Raw genomic sequence first — 26,701 nt, forward strand, 5'->3', positions numbered from 1 at the left:
CAATCCCTTACTACCTCAAAATAATCTTTATATTATTCTAACGCATGTAAATAGTGATCCTCAAATTTGAAATTCAAAACATTTCTAGTTAACAGGAAATCTTTTTCATTCTGAACAAAGATTTCAATATATAAATCAGCTACATCTTATCTGAATTTAAAATAATACAATTTATTAAATACAAAATTGTTGTGGCAATACTTTTAGCAGTTAAATGCACACCAGAACCTATAAAAAGATTTGACTTAGCTGTACAATGGGCATAAACACATCAATACTGTACATCACCAATTACACCTAAAAATGGAATGAATTTCATGCCTTGTAAAGCAAATAAAAACAAATGGGGCCATTGCTATGGCATAACAGGCTAAGGCACCACCTGCAAGTGCTGGCATTCCACAAGGATAACAATTTGTGTCCAAGCTGTTTCACTTCTAATCCAGCACCCTGTTCATGGATTGGAAAAGCAGCAGAGGATGGTCTAAGTCCTGGGGCCCCTGCACCCACATGGGAGATCCAGAAGCTGTTCCTGGTTCCCAGCTTCATATCAGCTTAGCTCCAGCTGTTGCAGCCATTTGAAGAATAAACCAGCGGATGGAAGATGAATCCTTTTCTATCTCTCCTTCTCTCTGTAACCCTGGCTTTCCAAAAAGGGGGAAAATGGTACTGGGGTAGCGTAGCATGCTAATTCTCCACGTGTGGCACCAGCATCCTATCTGGGCACTGGTTCGTTTCCTGACTGCTCCATTTCCCATCCAGCTCCATGCTCCTGGCCTGGAAAGCAGCTGGCTTCAGAGTGGCTCAGTGATAGCTGCTGCACTCACTTGGGGAAATAAACCTGCAGAAGGAGGATCTCTGTCTCTCCTCTTTACAATAACATACACCTTTCAAATAAAAATAATCTTTTAAAAACTGAAATAAATCATTTATAAATAAATAAAGAGCATGCTGAAAACATAGGTAAGATGTTATGTGAAGTGTTTTAGCAAACAAAAACAAAAGGGTTATAGATAGCAGATTATGGAAGGAAAGAAGACTCTGGGATTGATTCAACCAGAAGGGATTTGTTTCCTGTTTCTTATGCTAAACTACATCTTTATATGTAGATGTGTACGTCTGCACACTTCACTTCAAGTTGATCCATTTTTAAAGGATTAATACAATGTAATTAGTACAGTGTAACCGCTAAGTATTGATCAAAAGATTCAAATTTTAAAACAGGAAAACAGCAATAAAAACCTACTGTACTTGGCTGCTGATTCACTTTTTTATCTTCTATATCCTTGAATTTTGATCGAAAAGAAACCATTTTCTCTTGAAGTTCTGGTGTACATAATTCATATACATCCAACATAAGAGGAAATTTGACATCCTATAAGTAGTTCAAAATGACAAAAAAATACGTAAGAAGAATTCATAGGCAATTATTTTAAATATCTAATGTAGTATTAATATAATGCATTCATAATCCAAATAAAATTGAAAATAAAATCTCTGAAAGTCATTTGAAAATTTCTACAGTTGAAAATCTCTTAAAAATAGGACACTCTTAAACATAAGCACCAGCCTTTTCAAAGTTAAAAAAAATACAAATATTTTTTCCATTGATTACTACAACCCACAAAAAGCTGACCCTAGAGGGGTTATCAAAATATGCATGACAAAAGTGTTTCAGAAATATTAGACTAGCTTCTGTGAAAATAACATGTATCCAACACAACTGGAGTCAACTTAAAATTTTATAATATTTGACATAACATTTTGTGAGGGCTGACCCTACAGCACAACAGTTAAAACCACCTGTTGAGATGCCAGCATCCCACTTGGAAGGCTGTTTCCAGTCCAGTCACCCACTAAATGTGTCCCTATCACTGCGCTTGGGAAAACAGAACAAGACAGTTGAAGCACTTGGGCACCTGCCATCCACACAGGAGACCAAGATGGAGTTCTGGGTACCTGGGTTTGATAGAGCCCTGTTTTGACCATAGTGGTCATTTCAGCAATGAACTCATACATGAAGTATATGTCTCACCCCCTTTTCAAATAAATAACTCTTGTTTAAAAAAAAAAAAGTGAGATACTATGTAGTGGCACAGCAGGTTGAGCTACCGCCTGCACTATCAGCACCTATACTGGTATCTGTTCAAGTCCTAACTCCACTTCTGATCCAGCACACTCCTATCATGGCCCATCCCTGGCCACTGCAGTTATTTAGGAAGTAAATCAGGTAAGGAAAAAAAATCCCTTTCATTCTCTTCCTCTCTCTAACACTGCCTCTAAAATAAATTAATCTAAATGAATGAATCTAAGACAAAAATTAGAGAAGCCAGCACTGTGCTTTATCAAGTAAAGGCACCAGCTGTGGCACCAGTACCAAATATGGGAGCCAGGTTAAGTCCCAGGTACTCCACTTGTGATCCAAGTTCTGTACTAATATGCCTGGGAAAGCACTGGAGGATGGCCTACGTATGTGGGTCACTGCACCCACATAGCAGACCCAGAAGCTCCTGGCTCCTGGCTTTAGACTGGCCCTAATCCAGCCGCTGCAGCTATTTGGGGAGTAAACCAGCAAATACAAAAATCTCTTTCTCCCTAACCTGGCCTTTGAAATAAATAAATCTCTCTCTCTTTTTTAAACCATTACATAAAAATGTGCTTGCAGACCCTGGTAGGAAAAAATCCTATCACAAGTTAGAATGCCTAAGTTACATGTCCAGCCTGGGAAGCAACAGCAATGTCTCCTAGCTTCCTGCCTTTGCACAGAAGACCTGGATGAGCACCTGGCTCCAGGCCTCTGCTTGGCTCAACAGCAAATACTTCAGGCTTCTGGGGTCCAAATCAGGAGATGAGGCATTTTAAATTTTCTCTTCCTCTCAAACAAATAAATACCAAATAATTTCAATGCTTATTTTTGTTTATGACACTTTCCTAATGTTAGGAACTCCACTAAGCATTTCAAAGAAAGCCTAAGTATCCCCAAAAATGTTAAAGAAGACTACTGTAAGCAACTACCTTCAAAAATTACATTTTGCAGATAAATTAAGGTTACTAACCTTAAGAACTTTGGCATTTACAGATTCCTTCTCTTTATAAAAAAATCGAACCATCTGAATAGTCAAGTAAGCAGGTAGCCGGCTGATCTTGGACTAGGAAGAAGAAAAAAAATTACTAACATCAAAATATCAAAAACATTTTTAATTTCTGAGAGATTAAAACAACTACTACATGAGATGAATTAACTGAAACTCTCAACAAAATTCAATTTAATTACAAATGGAATGGCACAACTTACAGATTTGATGTACAAAGCATTTCTTTGTAATGTTGGAGACTGCTTAGTGATCTCTTCCTGAAGTCTCTAAAAAAAAAACCCCAAAGCTAGCTTTAAACAATGTTCCTGTAATATAGAATCATACCCTAATTCTTTTAAAACACAGGGCACTTAGTAGACAATATGCAATATGTTGATGAACTTACACCACCAAGAATTTGCGATGAAAACAATATGGAAAGGTTTTCAGATACTGTTCCATTATTATCAGGCATCATATAATACAGTGTTCTGTAATTTCTCTATGGATTATCCAATATACTTGTACTAGAGGCAAGTTAAAAGAATGCAGGAAACTGTTCTTACACAATCTGACACATAGTAGTCACATCACTCAAGTCACCATGATTGCTGCATTTGTGAATACCCAACTACTGCTCCTAGTGGAAACAGAGGTTAGGTTCCTATGAGTCTCTGCTCACAATATGTTCACTGACAAATCAATACATAACCCTGTTCCACGTGTGCTTTCCTGGAGTGTGTTTTGTTTTCATTTTGCCTTTCTTTTCAATTCCCGAGAGGAAACAAGCATTCCCCTAGTTACTGGTGATTCTTCAAAGGGCGACAAGGTGGGGCAAAGGAGTGAAGCCAGAACAGGCAACTCAATCCAGGTTCCTGACACAGGTAGCAAGAACCCAAGTGCTTAGGCCATCACTGGTTCCTCCCAGGGTCTGCACTGTCAGTAAGTTCAAACTGGGATCACGGAGGATACTGAAGTTGGGCACTCTGACAAGGTCCTCCTAACTGCTGGTTTAACAAGTAGGTTAAACCCTGATCCCTCAACGTGTTTCTGCCTAAAGATACTTTGTGTCATTAACAGTGTTGATTCATCAACATTCATCTCATAGACAATGCAACTTTACTCCTGCCCAAGTGAAGCTTTACTAACTTGTGGGTTTTCTTGGTAAGACTCATTAAAGCCTTCCTGCGCTTAGAAACAATGGGAGACACTCTAGCGCTCTGCTTCCCACTCAGTTTAAACAACAACATTATCACCCAAAGGCACAACAATTAAGGAGGAAAAACAAAAGGGTACTGAACTCACTGCAAGAACTATCAGAACTGAGACAAAAAGGCAGGGTACCACCTGCCTTCCTTGTCTGATTCAGGCTGGAATGGCCTGTTGGGCCAATCAAAACTTGCACCACTCTGTGTGCCTCTGAAAACGACCACTAAAGCACCAGTATTAACTCTGAGGACCCTAATATGTTTTAGCAAGAAAGGGTATTCACACAGACACAATGAAAATGAGCTAAGAGCTCTTACCAACTTAAGCCCTGTAAAAAGATACTTGACTTCCTGATTGATGAAGCAGCTGAGCTGAAGCTGGTTCTCCTTTCCTTTGGTGACTTCCTCTTCTTCAGATTCAGTACATTTCATGCTTGACAAATAAGATAAGGAACATGCCAAGTTTAATTTGTCAAGCAATCTTGAATATAACGAATTACCCTAGTGGCGTTAGAAATTAACATTCGCTGATATTTCAAACACTTTGGAAAAACAAAGATTCATCTCAACATACTTAAGAATGCTCATTGCCTGCCAACTCTATAAATTACAACTAATAAATGTACACCAACGATAACTTGGAATAAACCCTAAACAAATGTAAGCTGTTATTTAGATTGCCCTGTACAAGATCTCAATTACCCAAAGAAAAACAGAATTATTTTCTAAGTATCTAACCATGACATAAAAATAGCATGACGATATATGATGAACTGGTTTAATCTTACATGTAAGATGTTTAATACATTTTTCATAAAACCAAACATTAATTCTCTAGGAAATGAATGAAGTAGATTCTTATAAGGATGTTCTCAGGAATAATGAATGTCCTCAAAGCGTACATATAAGTAAACATCAAGATTACTCCAACGCGTAGACTCCATTATATTATTTCCATTATTAAACTTTCACTGACATAGAAACCTCTGCAGTAATTTTATTCTGCCTCTCTCACTGTAATCATGAAACATCCAAGCACCCTATGCAAATTCACTGCTAGCGAGTTATGAAGACTGTCCACACAAATCCTGGTTCATAAGGATACGTAGTTTCAAACTCAACACCAAAAAATTGATCAATTAAACTTTTCTTTTTAGAAGGTGCCGCCGCTGCTGCTGCAGATGAATCCGTCTGTAAAAAATAAAATGAAGAATTCCAATTTCACTTTATATAAATGTCTATCTCCTTCTCCACAATCTAATAATACATACAAGTTTTTGTAACACAATCCATGTGTATAACCTTTCTGCAATTCAAAAAATACCATCAAAAGATGAGATGCCCAAGAACAATTACAGATTAAGTTTAATAAATAATACATTAGATTGAAATGTCAAGTGCAATCATTCAAATTCTAACTACAAATTAAGTAATCAAAGTATTCAAAGATACCTATTAAGGTGAAATTATCTCAAGCCTTTAGGGAAATAAATAAAAACAAGAGGTACAATTAAAGTCCATTATTACAAATTTACTTCCATTACCTCTTTAACAGAATCATCCTCTATGGCTTCCAATTTCTGTTGTAATACTCGCATCATTTGAATCCAACATTCATTAGCATCCTACAATTTAAAAAATGACACAGCAATCTATAAAATCCTTCCAAAATTATTTCTTCCTTGGGAGGGTAAAGTTTTCTTTTTAAAAACACAATCTTCAAATAAAAATAAGCAATTCTAGGACAGTTTATTCATTTACTGAACAGTTACTAACAGAGCTCCTATTTGTTACACTGTTCCAACACAGTAAGACCAAAAAAGAACAACAGCAAAAATACAACCCTGTTCTAGGTAGTCCTAGACAACAGTGAGAAACAGGAAAAATTCTGGTGAGGGACACAGCTAAACGAAAACACAAATTTACCCAGTAATTAAGAGAATGAAGAAAAAAAAGCCAGACAGAGTGCGCTGCTTCAGTAAAGCACTCAGGGCAAGACACGGAGTCATGAGACCAAAGGAGTTAAGGGAGTCAGCCACACATTCAGCAGACAGCCAACGGAACGAGAGCAAAGGTCCCGAGAGAAAAAAGGACAGGCCAGCACAGAGGCATCACAGCATCAGCTGCGCCAATGGGCCAGCCAGTGCAGCAATCTGCACCTTCTCTCTGTAACTCTACCTTTCAATTAAGTAAAATGAATCTTAAAAATAAAAGAAAAAGGGGTCCTGTGCAGTAGCCTAGCAGGTGAAATTCTCGCCTTGAATGCACCGGGATCCCATGAGTGCCAGTTCATGTTCCCGTGGCCCCGCTTCCCATCCAGCTCTCTGCCTGTGGCCTGGGAAAGCAGTTGAGGACAGCCCAAAGCCTTGGAACCCTGCACCCACACGGGACACCCACAAGAGTCTCCAAGCACCTGGCTCCTGTAGCGGCAGTCACGTGGGGTGTCAGTCATCGAACAGAAGATCTTTCTGTCTCTGCTCCTCTCTGTATATCTGACTTTCCAATAAAAACAAATTTAGAAAGTAATAATAAAAGAAAAAGCAAGGAAATTAGGTGGCTAGAGAAAGGTGACTAAGCAGGGCTGCTATTGTGGCTAGTAGGCTAAGCTTTTGCTTGCAGCACCAGTATCACATATGGGTGCTAATTCAAGTGCCGGCTGCTCCATTTTCCATTCAGCTCTCTGCTTGTGGCCTGGGAAAGCAGCAGGAGAATGACTGAGTCGTTGGGGCCTGCATCAATGCGGGAAACCCAGAATAAGCTCCTGGCTGTTGGCTTTGGATCGGCTCAGCTCTGGCCACCGCAGCCATTTGCGGAGGGAACCAGTGGATGGAGGATCTCTCTCTGTGCAACTCCGTCTCTCTGTAAAATCTGCCTTTCAAATGAGAAAAAGAAAGTCAGGCGAGCAAGAGGATAGCTCTGTGACAAGCTCAGAGAAGCGTCCAGGAGTTGGAGGATTTAGGACAAGGGTAGAAATGATCATGGTCATGGAAATATAAATAAGGCATGATCTGATTTCTATTTTTACAAATTTACATATTATAAATAAGCACAATTAATCTTATTAACATTTTTTTAAAGACACTGAGGGTAATGAGGATAAACACTGCAAAAGCACCAGAAACAAGATGATCACTTAATAGACCAAGAAGTAACAGCAGTATGAACCAAAACAGACTGACCCAGTAAGTGTTAAGTGTAATAAATCTAAGTTTAGGTTTACAGAATGATTACCTGTTGAAGATACTGTCCTTGTTCACCCTTCTCTGCAAACTGTGGGAAAGCCATGTGCAAAAACTGCAGTAGGATAATCGGTGGAATACTAGAAGAAGTTCTATCCATGGAATCAAACAAATCTCTAAGGGCTTAAACACAAAGCAAACATCGCATTAGTATAACAGTGATATTTTATAAATGTTACTGAGACTCCCTAATACCAAAACAAACTTCTTGCTTAACTATTTTAAAGATAATTATCTTTGCATTATGTTGGCCCACAAAAATAACCAGCAAAAAAAAAAAAAAAAACCTTGATGTTCGAATTTTAAAGAATTCACCAGAAGACACTGTAACACAGTTAGCAGCAATGTAAACCTGCCTCTTTGTTCTCATCATCCCAAATGAAGCAGGTTGTATTAATTCACAGAACAGCTAACTGCTTTCTAGGAATCAAACAGGTAAGACATCCCTGCTCTACCAGCTTGACACATTCATGTCAAGTCATAATTCCCAACTTCTCTCTTCAAGCCTACAGTATCATCAACTAACATCAACTTGGATACTGAAATCTGGTTCCTTAAACATACTTCCTGACCATCACACCAGACAGCAAGGAACCCAATCTAATTCGCCTTCTTCAAAATCCTTCCTTTACATCCTCTCCCACGAGCACATCGTCCTGGGCTCAGCTGTGCTCTCAGAGCTCAGAAGGGCTGCTTCTGCTGACTTCTGAGCTACCACAGTGTGCCTTACTTCACAAAGTGCTAATCTAACTCAATACATAAAATGTGGATTGTCATCTGTCAGATCAGCAAATGTAACAGCATCTAAGCACAAAGCAAGAGCTCAATGAAACGTTCCTGAAGGAGACAGCCAGCACTGCAGCACAGCCAGTAAAGCCACCATCTGTGACACCAGCATCCCATATGGGTGCCAGTCTGAGTCTTAACTGTTCCACTTCTGATCCAGCCTCCCGCTAATATTCCTGGAAGGCACTGGAAGCTGTATCCACTAGGGTAATCTGGATGAAGCTTCTGGCTAGCTTTGGCCATCGGTCCTTTTGGGGGATTTGAATCAGCAGATAAAAGATCATTCTCTCTTTCTACCTCTCTGTAACTCTGCCCTTCAAATAAATTAAACTTTCTAAAAAAAGAAAGAAAGGAAATTTAACATTTAGCATAAACCACCAATAGAGCATCTTCATAATGTTTCATTCATCCAAATGAAAAGGTGAAGAAACAATCTAGATTGAGATAAATGAGCCACAAGTAAATACAACGTGCGATCCTAAGCTGGACCTTGAAGCCAGGAGAAAAAAAAAAAAAAGACAAAACTGTAATGCGATATACTGAGATGGCTGGCAATACGTGAATAAAGTCTGTATGTCGGTAGCCTGCACTGGACGTAGCAGGTGAGGTGAGCAGCATCTCACGTAAGCACGATCCTAGCTGCTAACTTAACCCAACCCCCTGCTAATGGCCAGGGAAAAGCAATGGCAGTACGGGGCCCATCACCCACATGGAGACCCTCAGGAAGCTCCTGGCTCTTGGCTTGAGCCTAGCCCAGCCCTAGCTGACCACACCAGCTGCTTAAGCGTGTAAATCAGCACGATGATTCTCTGTGTTCTATCTTTCAAATAAATACTAAAAAAAGTGCATTTATGTCAGAGTACTCAACAATGTTAAACTAGCAAATTTTGCAAACTGGTAGTCCTGTGATTGTAGATAGATGTCTTTATTCTTACAAAGTATGTACCGAATAAAACAAATGATATCTGGTACCTTATTTGAAAATGATTCAGAAAAAAATTACATGCAATAAGGAAAGTGAGAAACAAAGGTAAACGAAAGTGAACTTGGCGACTCCTTGCGACTATCCTGTGTTTTAAATGTATCTCAAATTGCAAGTCAAGGGACCGGCCAAGCCGTGTGGTAGGCTAAGCCTGCACCTGCAGATGAAAGACCTCTGTCTCTTCTTCCTGTAACCCTTCAAGTAAAAATAAACCTTAAAAAAAAATGTGACTGTGTAAAACAGTATTTTTCAGCCCACCAACATCATTACTCCCTGCTCTGTGACGCTGGAGAAATTGACACAATGCTGGATCGCCACAGAAACACAAGCAAATAACCTAGATACAGTTGCACCTTAGCAACTTAAACCAATGAAATCAATGTACTTCCAGGAATAAAAGAGTTAACTTTAATTAATACAAATAAGTTAGTACTTAAAGAACTAAAACTCAATCACCGACCACAATGAGACAACACTTCACAACCCTAGGGTGATTTTAATCAAACACACACGGTATTTTTAGTAAGGCTGAGGAGCAACTAGAATCTTCAGACTGCTGGAGGAGATAGAAAACGGCGCAAGCCCCTTTGCAAAACAGGCTTGACAGCCTCTCAAAAGATGAAATATAAAATTACCAGCAATTCCACTCCTAGATATACTCCCCAAGAGAAAGGAAAATGTAAGTCAAACATGGGTTTGTAAATCGTGCTAGATTTTAGAAGCCAAACATTGAAACACTCAAATGTTCCATCACTGATAAGTGGATAAATGTAATGTGATACGTCCACATAACAGGAGCTCATTTAGCAACAAAACAAAGGGATGGGAACGGACCTTAAAAATATCATGCTAAGTCAAAGAAGCCACAATTTCATATACTGTCTAACTCAATTTTAATCCAAGATCTAGGAAGGGAAGAAGCAGGTTAGCAGGAAGGGGAGAAGAATGATGAAAATACTTGAAAACTGACTGCAGTGACATAGCCAAATCTCAATACTTGTGTTAAACACCAATTAACCAAGCACCATGCAATGGCTCAACTGGCTAATCCTCTACCTTCAAGTACCAGGATAACATATGTGCACTGGTTAAAATCCCAGCTGCTCTACTTCCCTTCCAGTTCCCTGCTTGTGGCCCAGGGAAACTAGGATGATCCAATGCCTCGAGACTCTGCTCCCCCGTGGGAGACCCGGATGAAGCTCCTGGCTCCTGCCTTCAGATCAGCTCAGCTCCAGCCATGGAGACCATTTGGGGAGCGAACCAGCAGATAAAAGACCTTTCTCTGCACCTCTCTTTCTCTCCGTAAATCTGCCTTTGCAATAAAAATAAAGGAATAAATTTTAAAAAATACAATTAACCCATGTTTCAAATAACTGAACTGTGTGGTATAATATGACAAATACATTTCAACAAAGCAGTTAGACCAAACAAACAAAAAACTATAAGCAATGATTTAGAAGTATTCATTTGTAAAAGCTGGGGGGAAAATACAGATCTCATGTAATAATAATAATAAAATACGTTATTTCTACCCTTAAGAATTTCTATTTCTCTGGGTCAGGCTCAGTATCCTAGTGGTTGAATTCCTCACCTAGAATGCCCGGGACCCCATGTGGGTGCTGGTTCATGTCCCCGATAGTCCCGCTTCCCATCCTGCTTGTCGCCTAGGAAAGCAGCTGAGAATGGCCCGATTAGTTAGGACCCTATACCTGTGCAAAGATCCAGAAGTTCCTGGATCCGGGCTTAGGATCAGCTCTGCTCTGGCTATTGTGGCCACTTGGGCAGTGAATCAGTAGATGGAAGACATTCCTCTCTCTCTTCCTCTCTGTATATCTGACTTATCAATAAACTATAAATAAATATTTTTTTAAAAAGTTATCTCTTTCTTTGGGACCATTGCTGTGGCTCAACAGGCTACTCCTCCACCTTCAAGTGCCAGTCCCAAATACGGGAAACAGCTCCTGTCCTGGCTGCTCCATCCCCAACACAGCACTCTGTTTAGGAGAGGATGGTTCCAGACCTTTGGCCCCTGCCTCTGCATAGGATATCCGAAAGAAGATCCTGACTCCTAGCTTTGAACTGGCTCAGCTCTGGCCATTGCAGTCATTTGGGGAGTGAAACAGCAGATGGAAGACTTTGCTGTCTCTCCTTCTCTCCCTAAATCTGCCTTTTTAACAAATATAATCTTTTTAAAAATTTATAGTTCCCCTCATTTGTAACTTTTTTTATATTAATACTAAAACTCTTAAAATGATCACACTATCTCTGGTTATCTTTAAAATCATCCTCAAAGATATTTTTATGTACCAGAATCTGAAGCTTTAATTAAAAAAAAAAAGATTATTTTTCAAAAAGAACAGCCATCACCACTGTATAATTTGAATACTAAAATAAATTCCAAGTTGTAGAAGACTATAATTGTACTCTGATCTTAATAAGTTTCATAACACAATTTCTATATTGAAAAAGGCATTATAGACTGTAAGTAAAAAACTACGATGTAGAACATTCTATCTCCTTCTTCAAAAGTAATATATTTACCATACTGACCTGCAGTAATATACTGTGCTGAAGCCATCTCCCCTGAAGCTCTCAAGGCACCTGCATACCTGGGAACATTAAGGCAGAATTAAACAGGGTTCAATTCATTCTGAAACTCAGATGGGGAAAAACAGCTAAAAGGACTTACAACATTCTGAACCACAAATTTCTCAGAAGTATTCTCATCTATCCATTTTCTCTTCTGGTCTCACTCCTTCTTTATCCTGTGAATTTGTTTTAGAGGTGGCAAGCCGGTAACAGGACACTGCTGAGGGATGCCCACATCCCGCACAAGAGTGTCTGGGTTAAAGGTCCCTGTCACACTGACTTCCCAGCTCCTCATTTTAGCCTGGGCCAACTCCTGCATTGCAGGTATTCGGACAGTAAACCAGGAAATGAAACACCTCTGTCTCTTTTTCTGCCCTTCAAATAAAACTAAACAGAATTTAAAGAAAAAATTTGCTAAAGAAAAGTAATCTGGGGCCCGGCTAAAGTCCTCGCCCTGAACGCACGGGGATCCCATAGGGACGCCATATGGATCCCATATGAAACTAAAATGTTACATTAATTACATAGAAAACAACACAATCTCAGAATTGTCTAAAAAACCTTATGATCAGAGAAACAAGTTAGACAATTAAAAGATGTAAGTAACATGACCTATACAGTTACATTTATTTCCAGTTCCAGAATGTACAAACCAACATGAAATCAGAAGGGTAAAGAAGGGTCCAGCAGTGTGGCCTAGTGGCTAAAGTGGCCTTGAACGCACCAGGGATCCCATATGGGCGCCGGTTCTAATCCCAGCAGCTCCACTTCCCATCCAGCTCCCTGCTTGTGGCCTGGGAAAGCAGTCGAGGATGGCCCAAAGCCTTGGGACCCTGCACCTGTGTGGGAGACCTGGAGGTTCCTGGCTCCTGGCTCCAGTTCGGCACAGCACTGGCCGTTAGCTCACTTGGGGACAGAAGATCTTCTTCTCTATCTCTCCTCCTCTCTGTATATCTGACTTTGTAATAAAAATAAATAAATTTTTAAAAAAAGAACAAGGGTAAAGAAGGCAAGCATGAACTACAGACACAAAAACTTTTGGGGATCACAGAAATAGTCTATACTTTGCTAGAAAAATGCAGGACATGTGACTGGCATCTATCAAAGCTGACCCAGTGGGGCAATTACTGTCATGCAACTGTGGGTCCCTCAAAAAGTTCATGAAAAATAGGCATATATCTCAAAAATTTTAACACAGAAAATCTATTATTCTATTACATTTGTTTATGCAGACATCCCGTAACTCAATATCCAAATGACACCCCAACAGCCAGTGTCGGGCTCAGAACTGAATCCAAGTCTCCCTGAGGGACCAAAGTACCTGCACCATCACCTGCATTGTCCCCAAGGTAGACATTAGCAAGCTGTAATTGGAAGCAGAGTCAGCATTGGCACCCAACTCCTCTGACAAGGGTCAAGGGCATATGAATAGCAAGGCTAAACACTGAACCTTAGATCAACCTCTTGGGAATTGTTTTTGTTCTGAGAGGCAAACACACAGGCAGACAAGACGACAGAGTCACAGTTGGCACTGTCAGGCAGAGATGGAGAGAAAGACGGACATTGAGACATGCAGAGACAGACACAGATAAGGAGAAAGGGACAAAGAGACAGAGCAAGCCTCTCCCATTGGTTAACTCCCCAAATACCTATAGCAGCCAAGTCTGAAGTCACCTGGTTGGAGCCAGAAGCTGAGAACTCTACCTCTCAAAGAAATAGTTTAAAACGTTATGTTTGAAAATAAAAAAATTAGGATTCAATAAATAAGTCTAGGAATTTGGGATCATATCTCAAAACTATTTAAGAAAGCTTATGATAACAACACAATTTAACTTAATGTATATTGACAATATAATAAATGGAAAGATCTCCTAACATGAAAAATACAAATCATGATTAAACTCAACGAAAATCAAAATTCTATCTTACCAGTACCATATTAATTTTGAGGCATATGTGTATTATGTGGTACTTGTATTTCTCTTACCTTTTGTTGTAATTGGCAGTATCTAAAAGAGTAAAACTGTTCACTCTAACTTATAATAACCCAACAGCTTCACTCCCAGAGACTGATTTTGGAATCCTGCATATAACGCCATATTACAATTGGCACTGTGGTGAGACAGAAGAACAGCCACCTGTGACACTAGCATCCTCTATCTACGTCAGGTTGAGTCCTGGCTCCTCTACTTCCCTTTAAACTCCCTTCTACGCTGTTTCCTGTCTGGTTCTACGCTTTCCTTGTATTTCTCTTTCTATCTATTCTAAATTTTTGGGGGGCAGGGGAGGGCTCTGGAGAGACCCTGATGGTCATTGCAAGAGAGGGTGGGGATCCTGTAAAAGTTGGAACTAAGGACCAGAAAAGGCTCCTCTCCTTAGTCCCAAAGGAAGTTTACTGTTCTTCTGTTTCTGCAGACCACTCAGGGCTCCTGGCTGTTGTTCTGATGACCTTGGATCATGCAAGGAAAGATTTGGGTTTCTTCCATCCCATGTGGTAGATCCAAATGGGGCTGGGTGACTTTGGAGTTCTGGGCCTCTGAAGGCACTCCGATTCCCCCGTGGTCTCCTTGGCAGTTGGGATGTAGTCCTTGGTGCCCGTACTGATAGTCCTTAGTGAGGATCCGAGAGTCTTCAGGGCTGGGATACAAACCTCCTGTCTACCTGTTCCACTCTGAGGTGCTCCCTACTCTGTGTATATTACCTCCTGTTAAGAGGTTGTCAGGATCGCTCTTGGTTCCCCCTATGTCTCTGTAGTTTTACTATTGTCTAACTCTGCTTCGAGTTTGTTGTCTGTGAGTTACTTGTTACGTTCCCAATAGATAATACTTCACGTGTTCCTCACACCTTCTAAGGAGATGAAAGATTTCTCTGCTCTCCCGTCCCCGTTTCCGAGTAGTTTAGGGTCTTAAAAGTATATTAGGTTTTACAATTCTTTGATCATAAGCAGTCTGACTCACATTGATTGATTTACTGATTACATGACATTATCTTATTGCATTAGATACAGGCTGTTTGAGGTTGAAATATTACAATACTTTAAGGTGTATAGCAACCGGTACTGTGTATAAACAAAAAATGAAATGTCAATGAAGTAGTCACAGGTGGTGGTTAAGAACTTGTATTTTTTAACATATTGATTATTCAATACCATGTCAATTAATTCCATAATGTTGTAAATTGTTGTTGATGTTGTGCTGGGGCTTTCAATTGATTGGGATGATATTCTGCCAGCTCTACCTTTAGACCAGAGATGGTCTCCACAAGAAACTGTTGAATTTATCTGGACAATAAGATGCTGGACTCGATGCTTGGTATATGTTTGCAAAGGAAGAATCTGGACTTAATTTGATCTGTAATACTACAACAAGGTGGAAGAATCCACCATGGGGGAAGGGCACGGGGAGAGGTTGGGGAATCCCAGAGCCTATGAAACTGTGTCACATAATGCAACGTAATATAAATAAATAAACAAATAACTGATGTTTAAAAAAAAAACCCAAACTCCCTTCTAATAAGCCTAGGAAAAGAGCTGAGGACAGCTGAAGTGCTTGGGCCCCCGCCAGCTATATGAGAGACCCGGATAGAAGATCTACAAGCTGTAACATGTAAAATACAAGTAGCCAGGTATCCTATCAATGCTGTGCCATGAGTTAAGTTATTGCCGGCTAGGCCAGCAACCCACATAAGCATCAACTGTTCCATTTCTGATCCAGTTTCTTGCTAATGCATCCTGCAGAGCAGTGGATGATGGCCCAGGCATTTGGATTCCTGCTACCCTCACGGGAGACCCAGATGAAATTTCAAGTTTCTGACTTCAGCTTGACCCAACCTTGGATATTGTGGTCATTGTGGAGGGAACCAGCAGATCAAAAATCTCTTTTTATATATATATACACATACACACAAAATTTTATATATATGGCAGGCCTTTGGTCCAGAAGTGAAGACACAGCAACTTGGAACACCCACACACTCTATCAGAGAGCCCTGAACTTGAGTCCCAGCTCAGCTTCCAATTCTAGCTTCCTGTTAATGCACAAACTGGGAGGCAGCAGGTAACGGATGAAATACTACGGACCCTACATCACAGGAGGCCCTGCTGAATTCCTAGCTCCTGCTCCTGGTTTTGGCCCAGCGCAGCACTGGTCATCTGTGGGTATTTAGGAACTCAGTCAATGGGGGAACTGTCACTCTGTCTGCCTACCTGCAAAAAAAAAAAAAAGTAAATACTAACCACCAAGGATAAAAATCTTTGATCTAATTATCTTTTTTTTTTTAAAGACTTATTTTTATTGGCTGTTGTTCTAACTCATACCAGAGGTTGACCTTGTTTCATGGCTTCTCATTTATGGAAATGTATAGTGATTGAGTACTGGGATCTATCATATCCAGACGTGGGGGTATAATGTAACATGCACCCCTGCTTCCAGACGAGAGATGGATTCCCAATGAAACTGTTGGACATGTGTTGACATAGGGATGCTGGACTCCTGACATTGTCTGTACCAGCAATGTCAGGGTACACTTAAATAAGAGACTGATGTAATTATAATTCCTTACAAAGGACTAAACCACTGTAGCAAAATGGGGAAAATCTATCGGGGGTGGGAGTTTGGGGGAGGGAGGAATCCCAGTCTACACAAAATTTTACCACATAATTTGAAAATTTAAAATAAAATTACAAAAAAAAAGATTAATTTTTATTTGAACGGCAGATTTACAGATACACACACTCACACGCACGCACGTGAACACTGAATCAAAAACAGATTTCACAAGTTAGTTCTCTCTACCAACTGGCTATAACGTTTAGAGTTTAGCCAGACTGAAACCAGGAGCCAGGAACTTGATCCTGACTCCCTGCATGCTTGTGAGCTGATCTTCTATACCAAACAATATTATCATCTAAGTATAAGAGAAAAGGTAAAATTCAGCAATATTTTGGAACAGAAAACATTCCAGTAAAATTCTACCAGATTAAAAACAAGAGAAGTATTAAAAAAAAAAACCAAGAAGCGAAGTATAAAGAGTAAAATTAGCTATCCGGAACTCAGAAGATAATCTGAAAAATTGAACTTTGCTAAGTATCTTTGAATGGCTCCTTCTCCACCTTCAAAACAAAGTCCACATTCTTTAAAAGCGCCCAGTGTTTTTTGTCTGGCCCCTGTTCATTCCGCCCATCGATCACACTTTTCCTTCCTTTCTTCTCCACGAGATACACACTCAGTGGGATATGATACCATACCTCCAGCATCAGGCATGAAACTCCTCCTCCAGTCATTCTCACATGCCCCCTACCTCCCACCCAAACCAGCTTAATGCCTTCCCAACTGAAACACCAATTCCTCCATGTGGTTCTCACCAGTCTCCTGAGACACTCCTGTCTTAGCTACCATCTTAGATCATTCACACAGAATCCAAAATTCTCCATCAAACCAGTCCTAAACAGTACCAGTTTTCTTGATAATCTTTACTGCAATATACGCATGCCTTAAAGAGAGGTCCTATGGTTCATGTATTATCCGGAATCTATGCAATTTTTCATCCACTATTCACTTCAGAGAAATCTATTGCATAATATTTCTCTTTCTTGTCTACTGTTAAACTCTATGAAAGCAGATCAGTAGTTTCCTACAGCAAGAGATGGATGGAAGGGTATAAAATATGATTACCAATGAGTGTTTCCTTTAGTGAGGGAGAAAAAGATTCTAAAATGAAATTGTGGTAATAGGTGCACAGCCTTGGGAAAAATATCTTGGAACATATTCAGAGACTGAAACCAATTATTACAAAATCACATTCCAATAAAGATATCAAAAACAAAATGAGCCAATACTTACTGAAGCAAATGTGAACCTCCCTTACGTAAAAGAAAATCTTCAAATACCCCTCTTCAGTCTTACCTTTTAAGAGCATCTTTGAGTTCAGGTACAGAACGAATACACTGAACTGTAGCATTCATGTAACAAGTGTTACCAAGGTTTGTCAATCCACATGGTAATTCCATCTGAAAAAAAAGAACAGATTAAATAATTTTAATGCAATGACAGAGCATATATTTGTATGAATTACTGATCTTTACACTTAGAATCAAGAAGTGGGCCCAGCAGCATGGCCTAGCAGCTAAAGCCATTTCCTTGAACGCGCCGGGATCCCATATGGGCACCAGTTTTAATCCCGGCAGCTCCATTTCCCGTGCAGCTCCCTGCTTCTGGCCTGGGAAAGCAGTTGAGGACAGCCCAGATCCTGCACCCGTGTGGGATCCTGGCTCCTGGCTCAGGATCGGCACAGCACCGGCTGTTGCACTCACTTAGGAAGTGAATCATAGGATGGAGGATCTTCTTCTCTGTCTTTCCTCCTCTCTGTATATTTCTGACTTTGCAATAAAAATAAATAAATCTTTAAAAAAAAAATCAAGTAGCATTTACCAGCACCAACCAATTTAAAGTCTCCCCTTACCCTGAATAACAAAGTTTCAATTTTCCATCATAAATTTTTACTAGCAGATGCCGTCCTGCCTTCCCCTCCGAGTTAGCCAGCACATAGGAGTTCTCCAAGTGCTTGCCATCTCCCCTTCTCTCCATCTCTGCTCTCAAAAACAGTAAACCTGAAAAACTAGACAAGTATCAAGTTGGCAATCATTTTGTGTTTAAAATTACTAAAAATATTGAAAGAACAATCATCTCAAGTTCTACCTTACTTGGAGGTGTACTATGAGGAAAGCAAAACATTCAGGAAACACATGAAAAAAGTCTAGAAAATGAATGGCATCCATGTAAATGTCAGGTTAAAAAAAAAAGTAGTTAATTTTTGACACGCATGTGTTGTACAGTTCCTAAACTGATTTTCCATTTTTTTTTTAAAGATTTATTTTTATTATTTTTTCATTGGAAAGGCGGATATACAGAGAGGAGAGACAGAGAGGAAGATCTTCCGTCCGATGATTCACTCCCCAAGTGAGCACAATGGCCGATGCTATGCCGATCCAAAGCCAGGAGCCTCTTCCGGGTCTCCCACGCGGGTGCAGGGTCCCAAAGCTTTGGGCTGTCCTCGACTGCTTTCCCAGGCCACAGGCAGGGAGCTGGAAGGGAAGCGGGGCCGCCGGGATAGAACCGGCGCCCATATGGGATCCCGGGCGTGCAAGGCGAGGACCTTTAACCACTTGCGCCACCGCGCCGGGCCCTGATTTTCCATTTAAATTCAGATAAACTATATGCATTTTCCACAGGGTTTAAGAATCAAAATATCTGAACATTTAAACTATTCTTTTAAGCTGCTTTCTCATAAAATAGTAAATACTGAAAAGGTGCCACCTGCCAGACACATATTTCAGGTATCGACTTTATTTTCTCTAAGTGTGTGCATCTTAGTGTTGTGGGAACGTAGGTAGCCATGGAAAGGAACTGAGGTCTGACAGCCCCAGCCAAACTGCTGCTGGGCCGCTCCCTATGAACCCTGCAGGCCCATTCAACAATCAGACTCAGTATGCACCCTTCTATGCACTATCCAAACTCCCTTCCACTTCTGTGTACAACCCAAACTTCCCTCTCTTTCCACCTTCCAAACCCCATACCTGTGCACCGCTATGCCTCCCACCTCTTTTCCATGTGGCAGAAACTATAAGGGGCAAAACTCTGGAAATGCAAAGCCAGCACTATTTGAAAATGACCTATATGTGTGCAGGATGTATTCTGCCTTCACATGACCAAATTCACTCTAACATCATTTTAACAAAATCACCATGGGGAGGAGGGACCCATCTTTACCATATACTTTGAATATTTCAAAATGTGGCAAGGAAATAACTCCCAACGCTACTCCCTTTGAACAGTCACTTGGGCTCCACCCAAGACTATATCCCCTATGCCTCCACATGGCTTTAAAGGCAAGTCCTAACCTGGCTGGTGGTTAGGTTTTAGTGAATCCTGGAGGTTTTTCTTTGTTGAGTTTAATTTGGGGCTTTTACTTATTTTTAAAGATATGTTATTTTTATTGGAAAGTCAGATGTACATGGAAAAGGAAAGACAGAGAGAAAGATCTTCCATCCGTTGATTCACTGCCCAAGCAGCTGCAATGGCTAGAGCTAAGCCAATCTGAAGCCAGAAGCCCAGAGCCTCTTAAGTCTCTTTGTCTTTCCTCCTCTCTGTATATCTGACTTTGCAATAAAAATAAAGCTTTAAAACACACACACACACAAAGTGCAAGCCCAGGATTACAGTCTTAACAATAATCTCAGGGGGTGACCTGGCAGCATAAGCTATCCTTCACCTATTGTACCAGCATCTCTTGCTGTGCCAGTTCTAGTCCTGGCTACTCCACTTCTGATCCAGTCCCAGCTTATGGCTTGGGAAAGCAGGAGAGAGTGGACCAAGGCTCCACACATGGAGACCAGGAGGAAGTTCCTGGCTTCCAGCTTCAAGTCAGCTCAGTTCTGACCGTTTTGCTTATTTGGGGAGTGAACCAACAGACAGAGGATCTCTGTTTGTTAGCCACCTTCACTGAAACACCCTGTAACTTGGACTGACAAGTAAAATAAGACTCTTTATAAAAATAAAAAGTAACTTCACCTGGAAGTTAAGAAAGCAAAAGTAATCCACGGGTATGATACAAAAAATTCCCAATAACAACTAATTTTATGAATTAAATATTTGATGGTGGAAGATTTCACTCAAACTAAACAACAACTAAAAACTACACAGGTTAATGACTGAATCTTTTAAAACATTAGTTGCTACTTTCCAAAACATAAGTTTCAAATGTAAAACGTGCTATGTCTTACGGCAGATGCTAACTGTTCTTCTGTCATGTCCTCAACAAAGACAGTTTTGGCGGAGGGTTCTTCAGGAAGAGCATCAGCTGACCCCATCATCAACAGTGTCAGTCCCTGTTTTAAAAAAAGTAATCTCATGAAAATCCTTAGAATTGACTATATTTATGTCTAAATAAAGACGCAAAAGAACACACGCTGCATGATTCTATTTTTTTTTAAAAAGGAGAGAAAGAAATCTACAGAAAGAGGGCTGGAGTTGGAAAGAAGTAATTTTTAAATGGCTTTTTTTCTAAAGCAACAGCAGTGCTTTAAAATCAAACTGTGGAGAAGCCGAATCAATCACTTCAGCATTTAGCAGCATCACCTCTTCACTAATAAACCAATCAGTGATAACATTTTTCCTGTGAATGCTTACTGGTTAGCTGCAACAAATGCTTACAATTGCACAAATGCTTTTCAAAGCACTGAAATCTCCATTTTTGGAAAACATGTCAAACAGAAAAATCAGTTCAAAATACCCAATCCTAACATCACGTACATTAATACTTGGATATTCAATACTGTATAAATATTACCTTACTTTCTTACTGTCTTTTTTTTTTAATCTTTATCTTACTTGAAAGACAATTACACACGTACTCAGGGAGACAGAGAGAGAAGCAGCTTCCAGGAGCAGGTTCATTCCTCCAAATGGCCCCAACAGCCAGAACTGCACCAGGCCAAAGTCAGGAACCAGGAATTTCGCTGGAATATCCCACACGGATGCAGAGGCCCAAGTATCTAGATCATCTCCCATTGCCTTCCCAGGCACACTAGGAGGGAGTCGGATCAGAAGTGGAACCGTTAGGGTTTAAACTGTGCTTATGAGATACTGGCATCACAGGAGTAAGTTTAACCTACAGTAGCACAACACTAACTTCCCCCCATAGCATTTTAATGGGAAAATGAACACAAGAGACAAAGAGAAGGTCAGAAGTGGAAATTTAGAACACTTAGCCCTCTGTCACCTTGTCTTTCAAATTTAAAAAAAAAAAAATTTTTTAAAAAGGAGGGTAGGCTAGGCCATTTCCTGGGACACTCACATCTTAAACTGCAGTGCTGGTTCATGTCCTAGTTGCTACACTTCCAATCCAGCTCTCTGCTAATGCCCCTTGGAAGTGGATGATGCCCAACTGCACTGAATCTCTGTCACCGACATGGGAAACCCAGATGAAGTTTCTGACTTCTGGCTTCAACCTTACCCAGCTCCAACCCATTTAGGGAGTGAATCTGAGGATAGAAGATCTGTTTTTCTTCCCGTCATTCTTTCAAATAAATACATTTTTTAAGAAGATGGATTTATGTTTATCAAAAAGGTAGAACTACAGAGAGGGAAGGAGAGACAAAGATTCAGAGATCCTCTATGCGCTGGTTCACTCCTCAAATCGCCACATCAGCAGGCGAGATGATCCAAAGCCATGAAACAGGAGCCTCCTCTGGGTCTCCCACACAGGAGCCCAAGGCCTTGGGCCATTCTTCATTATTTTCCCAGGAGGACAAGCAGGGAGCTGGATAAGAAACACAACCGCTGGAACTCAAAGGTTTAGCCTGGTATACCATGTAATAGCCCCAATAAGCACATCTTTCAAATTCTAAAAACAAGGAAATAAAAAAAGATATAAAGAGAAGATAAAGAAAATTCAAATGATGATTATAGTTGGGAAATGTGCATAATAAACAGTCTTAAGAATACCTCCAGGGCCAGTATTGGTATACGAGGTGAGGGCACCACTAGCAATGCCAATATCCCATGCCATATGAGCACTGTTTTGTGTCCCAACTGTTCCACTTCCAGTCCAGATGCCTAACATGCCTGGGAAAGCAAGGATAGATACCCCAAGTACTTAGGTCCCGGACACCCATGTGGGAGAACTAAATGGACAGAGTACCAGGATTCTGGCTTTGGTCTGGCCCAGCCCCAGCTGCTATGACCACTTGGGCAGTGAATCAGCTAATGGAATATAGCTGTTTCTTCCTATTTCTCATAATTCTGCCTTTTTATAAAATAATGACAAGTAGTACTTAACCATTACAAAAGAATCTTATTCCAGGAGCCAATGCTGCGAGTTAAGCTGATACCTGCTATACAATCATTCCATATGGGCAGTAGTTTGTGTCCTAGCTGTTCCACTTGCCACCCAGCTCCCCAATGCTGGGGAACATACCTGAGAACAGCAATGGAAGACGGCCCAAGTCCTGGGCCCGGCACCCACATGGGAGACGCAGACGAAGCTCCTGGCTTAAACAAAAGCACCACCTGCTGGGGTGCATTGGTAGTGCTGAACACAGCTGCCTTCCACAAGTCCCAGCTGCATTTTATACTCTAGCCATAAACCTTAGCAAAAAATTTTAATCTAACACAAAAAAACTATACTGCAAAGTGCAATCCTGCTAAGAGAACCAACAGCTCAATCAATGAAGTAGTACATCACATTCAAGGGCTTGAGTATTCATTAGTGTCATGACGCTCATTCTCCTCAACCTGAGCTACAGATTCAACACAATCTCCAACAAAACCCCATTTGCTTTGGTACAGTTATTAGGTTACTGCTTTACAATTGTCCTTAATACTTACATTTTTTATTTTGATGTTTCCCCAATCATCATCCTGTTTCAAAGACAAAGAAATAATACATTTTTAAAGAATTCAACAAAATCTAATAATTAAGCTAAGTATCAGAAGAGATACTCTGTATGAATTAATTTCAAATTACTATAATCAAAAATGTCTTTTTAGCACATGTAGATCTAAAATCAAGAAATCTAACAATTGCTTAAACTGCTGAAAATAACACAATTGAAGACAGTAAATCTGGTAGCATCAGCACTATATTATACTTTATCAAAAATACCTTTAGCAAGTACTTAATGACAAACGACATATACTAATGCTCTGTACGTTTGGCACTAGCAGAGCTAATTGATAACTAGCTTATGTTCTAATTTTAAGAAGTAACTTGTGAAATAAGGTCTACTTAATTAGAATAACTACCTCACTTACAATCCCAAAGGAAACTCCTGAGAATCCAAGTGCTTTATAAATTATACCAGGAGAGTAAACCATCTTACCCAAGGCAAACTCTAATATCTGCATCTGCACACGTTTGTCAAGTCCAGTACACCAAAGCAAAGTGAATACTTTCACTCCAATGTTCAATAAAACAATCAAAAACACCTTTAATGTCCTGATCAGATGGCAGCTAACAGCACTCCAGTAGCTAAGCCTTCCCTCTCACAGCACAAAGTCAGATCCACAGGACTCCTTTCTTTTCACAGAATGTACTGCTGCTCAATCTCATTTCCTTGGTGTACTAGTTATCTATTCAGACACCTTGCTTTAAAGTAGAACATAACTTCCTGAAAGCCTTCTTGGTTTAGGGACTAGCTAATCTTGGGACTGATACTACTGCTAGTCATAAGGAAGATAAATATAAGTGTTCCCTCAGATGACTTTCCCATAAAAGGCCACATAAAGCTGGGAATGGGGTTTAAATCTTCTTGACGCTTAAGTTCCGTGCTCTTTTGGGCCTCACTATATGTCACTCAAACCTCTGACAACAAATTTCCTCACTGAAAAAAAAAACTTCCTCATTTATAAAATACGGATAATACAGGGGTAGTGCTGTAGGACAATGGTTTAAGTCACTGCTTGGGACATTGATATACAAGTACCTGAGTGCCAGTTCAAATCCCAGCTACGCTACTCCTGATACAGCGTACTGTCAATGTGCCTGTTAAGGGAGCAGATGATGGCCCAAGTGCTTGGCCCGGTTCTGGGCCCCTGGGTTCAGTGTGGCTCAGTCCCAGCTGTTTCAGGAACTTGGCAAGTAAATCAGAGGAAGAAGATGCCTCTCTCTCTTGTCAGGCTGCTTTTTTAATAGATGAATACACTTTTTTAAATGGCCGTCAATGTTTTGATGTGCTGCTCTTCTTCCAATCTGGTTCCCTGCTAATAGCCTGGGAAAGCAGTGGAAAATGGCCACATCCTTCCACCCACATGGGTGACCCTGATTAAGCTCCTGGCTTCTCAGTCTGGTAAAGCTCTGGCCACTGCAATTACCTGCAGAGTGAACTAGCAGATGAAACATCTCTATGTAACTCCTTCAAATTAAAAAAAAATCTATTGTTAAAAACATGAGCAACACACAGTTGACAATTATAAATGACAAGTCGCAGTCATATACAATTCAATTACAATTTTTTCTTAATTCTCCATAGTTAGGCCCCTAATGTATGTTTCTGCAGAATCTTATGATAAAGTTCACTAACGGCCAAAGACTCAGACTTCAATACGCAGGACAATTTTTCGCGAACATGTGCTTCACCGTACAGCAGACAAGGCTGGTCAATCCTCATCTACACAGTTAACCACGGCTCTCTAGCATTTCATATCTATCCCTTGAAGAAAGTATTTTTCTTTAACTTGGACCTGCACATTACAAATAGTAATAAACAAAATATCTGTGGCGTGTCTCAATGATGCTGATCAGCTGAAACACTTAACTACAGTCAGTATGATCATTTGAAACTGAAGGAAAAATTCCCTTCCCTCTTTTTTAAGCAAAACAATTTTCCCCCATCTCTGGTTATGTTAGAAAGCAACTACTTGCAAGAGAATGGGGCTCATGCTTAATGGGTAATTGTTGCAAGAAACACGAAAAGAAAGATTAAGCTTTCCAGAATTCCAGAACCAAGTTATCAAACTGCTTTGAATTTCAAGATTGAAATGCACATACAAAATTGCACTCTGCAGTTTAAAAGCTTTTTTACTTGTTGTTTTTTTAAATCTCATGGGGGGGGGGAATACAGAGGTATTTCATCAGCTAGCTTACCCCCCTGGTAGCAACGGCTGGGACAGTGGCTTGGCTAGAACCAAAGCAGGAAACCTGGAACCCAATCCAGGTCTCCCATATGGTGGCAAAGGCCCAAGAACTCTTCCATGGCTTTCCCAGGCACATTAGCAGGAAATTATATCAGAAGTTGAGTAGCCAGGACTTGAACCGGTGGGATGCCAGTGTCCCAGGCAGCAGTTTAACTTACTATGCCACATGTCAGTCTGAGTTTTTGCTTCTTTTGCTTTTATTAAAAAAAAAAAAAGGAAGATGATGATTTACCCACATAGTTCCATATTTTTAAGAGGTAAGAGCTGGCATTGTAGCACAGCAGCACATGGGCACTGGTTTGCCCTGACTGCTTTACTTCCAAACCAGTTCCCCGCCAATTGTCTGGAAAAAGCAGTGGAAGGTGGATACCTGGACCTCTGACACCCACATGGGAGATCCAGATGAGGCTCTTGGCTTTGACTTGGCCCAGTGCTGGCCAACACAGCCACCTGGGGATCAAATCAGTGGATGGAAGATTTGCCTGACTGTCTCTCTAGGAAATTGTAAAGGAAATAAAACAGATTTTATATTAGCCTTTTGCATCCTAATTGGAGGGAAAAAATGCAGATTATTGTAAAACAGTCCATTCCTGAATCCCCAAAGATATTCACATAGGGCATAGTGGTTAAGACATCCACAGCACGTGCCAGAGTGCTGGCTTTGATCTTGACTCTACTTCTCATTCCATCTTCCTGTTGGTGTACACCTTGAAAAGTAGCAGGTGAAGGCTTTTTCAGTAATGGACACCTACATGGGGGGGACCCAAAATGAGATCCAGCTTCTGAGTTTCTGCCTGGCCCAGCCCATTAGTTGTAGACACTTAGGGATTAAGCCAGCAGATGATCTGTCTGTCTCTGTGTTTCCACATCTTTCAATTTTTAGACTTTTCTAAATAAAATTTTAAATGATGCCTTCCTCAAAGCCGACAGGGGAACGTGGGCACCCCTGCTGGATAACTACTTCCATTGGAAAGCATGAATAGGGATGGGAGTTCAGACTAGGCAGGGCTATAGCACCTGTGGGCCTCACAGTGAGCTGACTGTTCTGACTTGTGCAAGTAAAATTAGAGTGGGTTGACGGGTGTCTGGGCTTAGCCACAGCATTAGCTGGCAGAGGCTGGTACTGGGAGCT

At 40.5% G+C, this 26,701-nt stretch overlaps 1 protein-coding gene across 5 annotated transcripts in view; it reads right to left on the reverse strand.

Annotated features, from left to right (window-relative positions):
- The window catches only part of USP14 (ubiquitin specific peptidase 14), a 52,455-nt gene that overhangs the window by 8,313 nt on the left and 17,441 nt on the right, over window positions 1-26,701 (reverse strand). For 4 of the 5 annotated variants that reach the window (XM_040974020.1, XM_040974018.1, XM_040974019.1 and 1 more), the window contains exons 3-13: window positions 23,263-23,295; window positions 20,658-20,762; window positions 17,782-17,885; window positions 11,840-11,898; window positions 7,514-7,644; window positions 5,827-5,907; window positions 5,388-5,473; window positions 4,601-4,715; window positions 3,296-3,361; window positions 3,057-3,149; window positions 1,247-1,375 (exon numbers count right to left, since the gene is read on the reverse strand). In XM_040974020.1, the coding sequence (XP_040829954.1) occupies window positions 1,247-1,375; window positions 3,057-3,149; window positions 3,296-3,361; window positions 4,601-4,715; window positions 5,388-5,473; window positions 5,827-5,907; window positions 7,514-7,644; window positions 11,840-11,898; window positions 17,782-17,885; window positions 20,658-20,762; window positions 23,263-23,295 (1,002 nt within the window). The remainder of the gene's footprint in view (window positions 1-1,246; window positions 1,376-3,056; window positions 3,150-3,295; window positions 3,362-4,600; window positions 4,716-5,387; window positions 5,474-5,826; window positions 5,908-7,513; window positions 7,645-11,839; window positions 11,899-17,781; window positions 17,886-20,657; window positions 20,763-23,262; window positions 23,296-26,701) is intronic. The other variant, XM_040974021.1, reaches the window with a different exon arrangement.

The sequence above is a fragment of the Ochotona curzoniae genome, unplaced genomic scaffold, assembly GCF_017591425.1.
Source record: "Ochotona curzoniae isolate NIBS_2020 unplaced genomic scaffold, NIBS_Ocur_1.0 contig_2364, whole genome shotgun sequence".
Lineage (NCBI taxonomy): Eukaryota > Metazoa > Chordata > Mammalia > Lagomorpha > Ochotonidae > Ochotona > Ochotona curzoniae.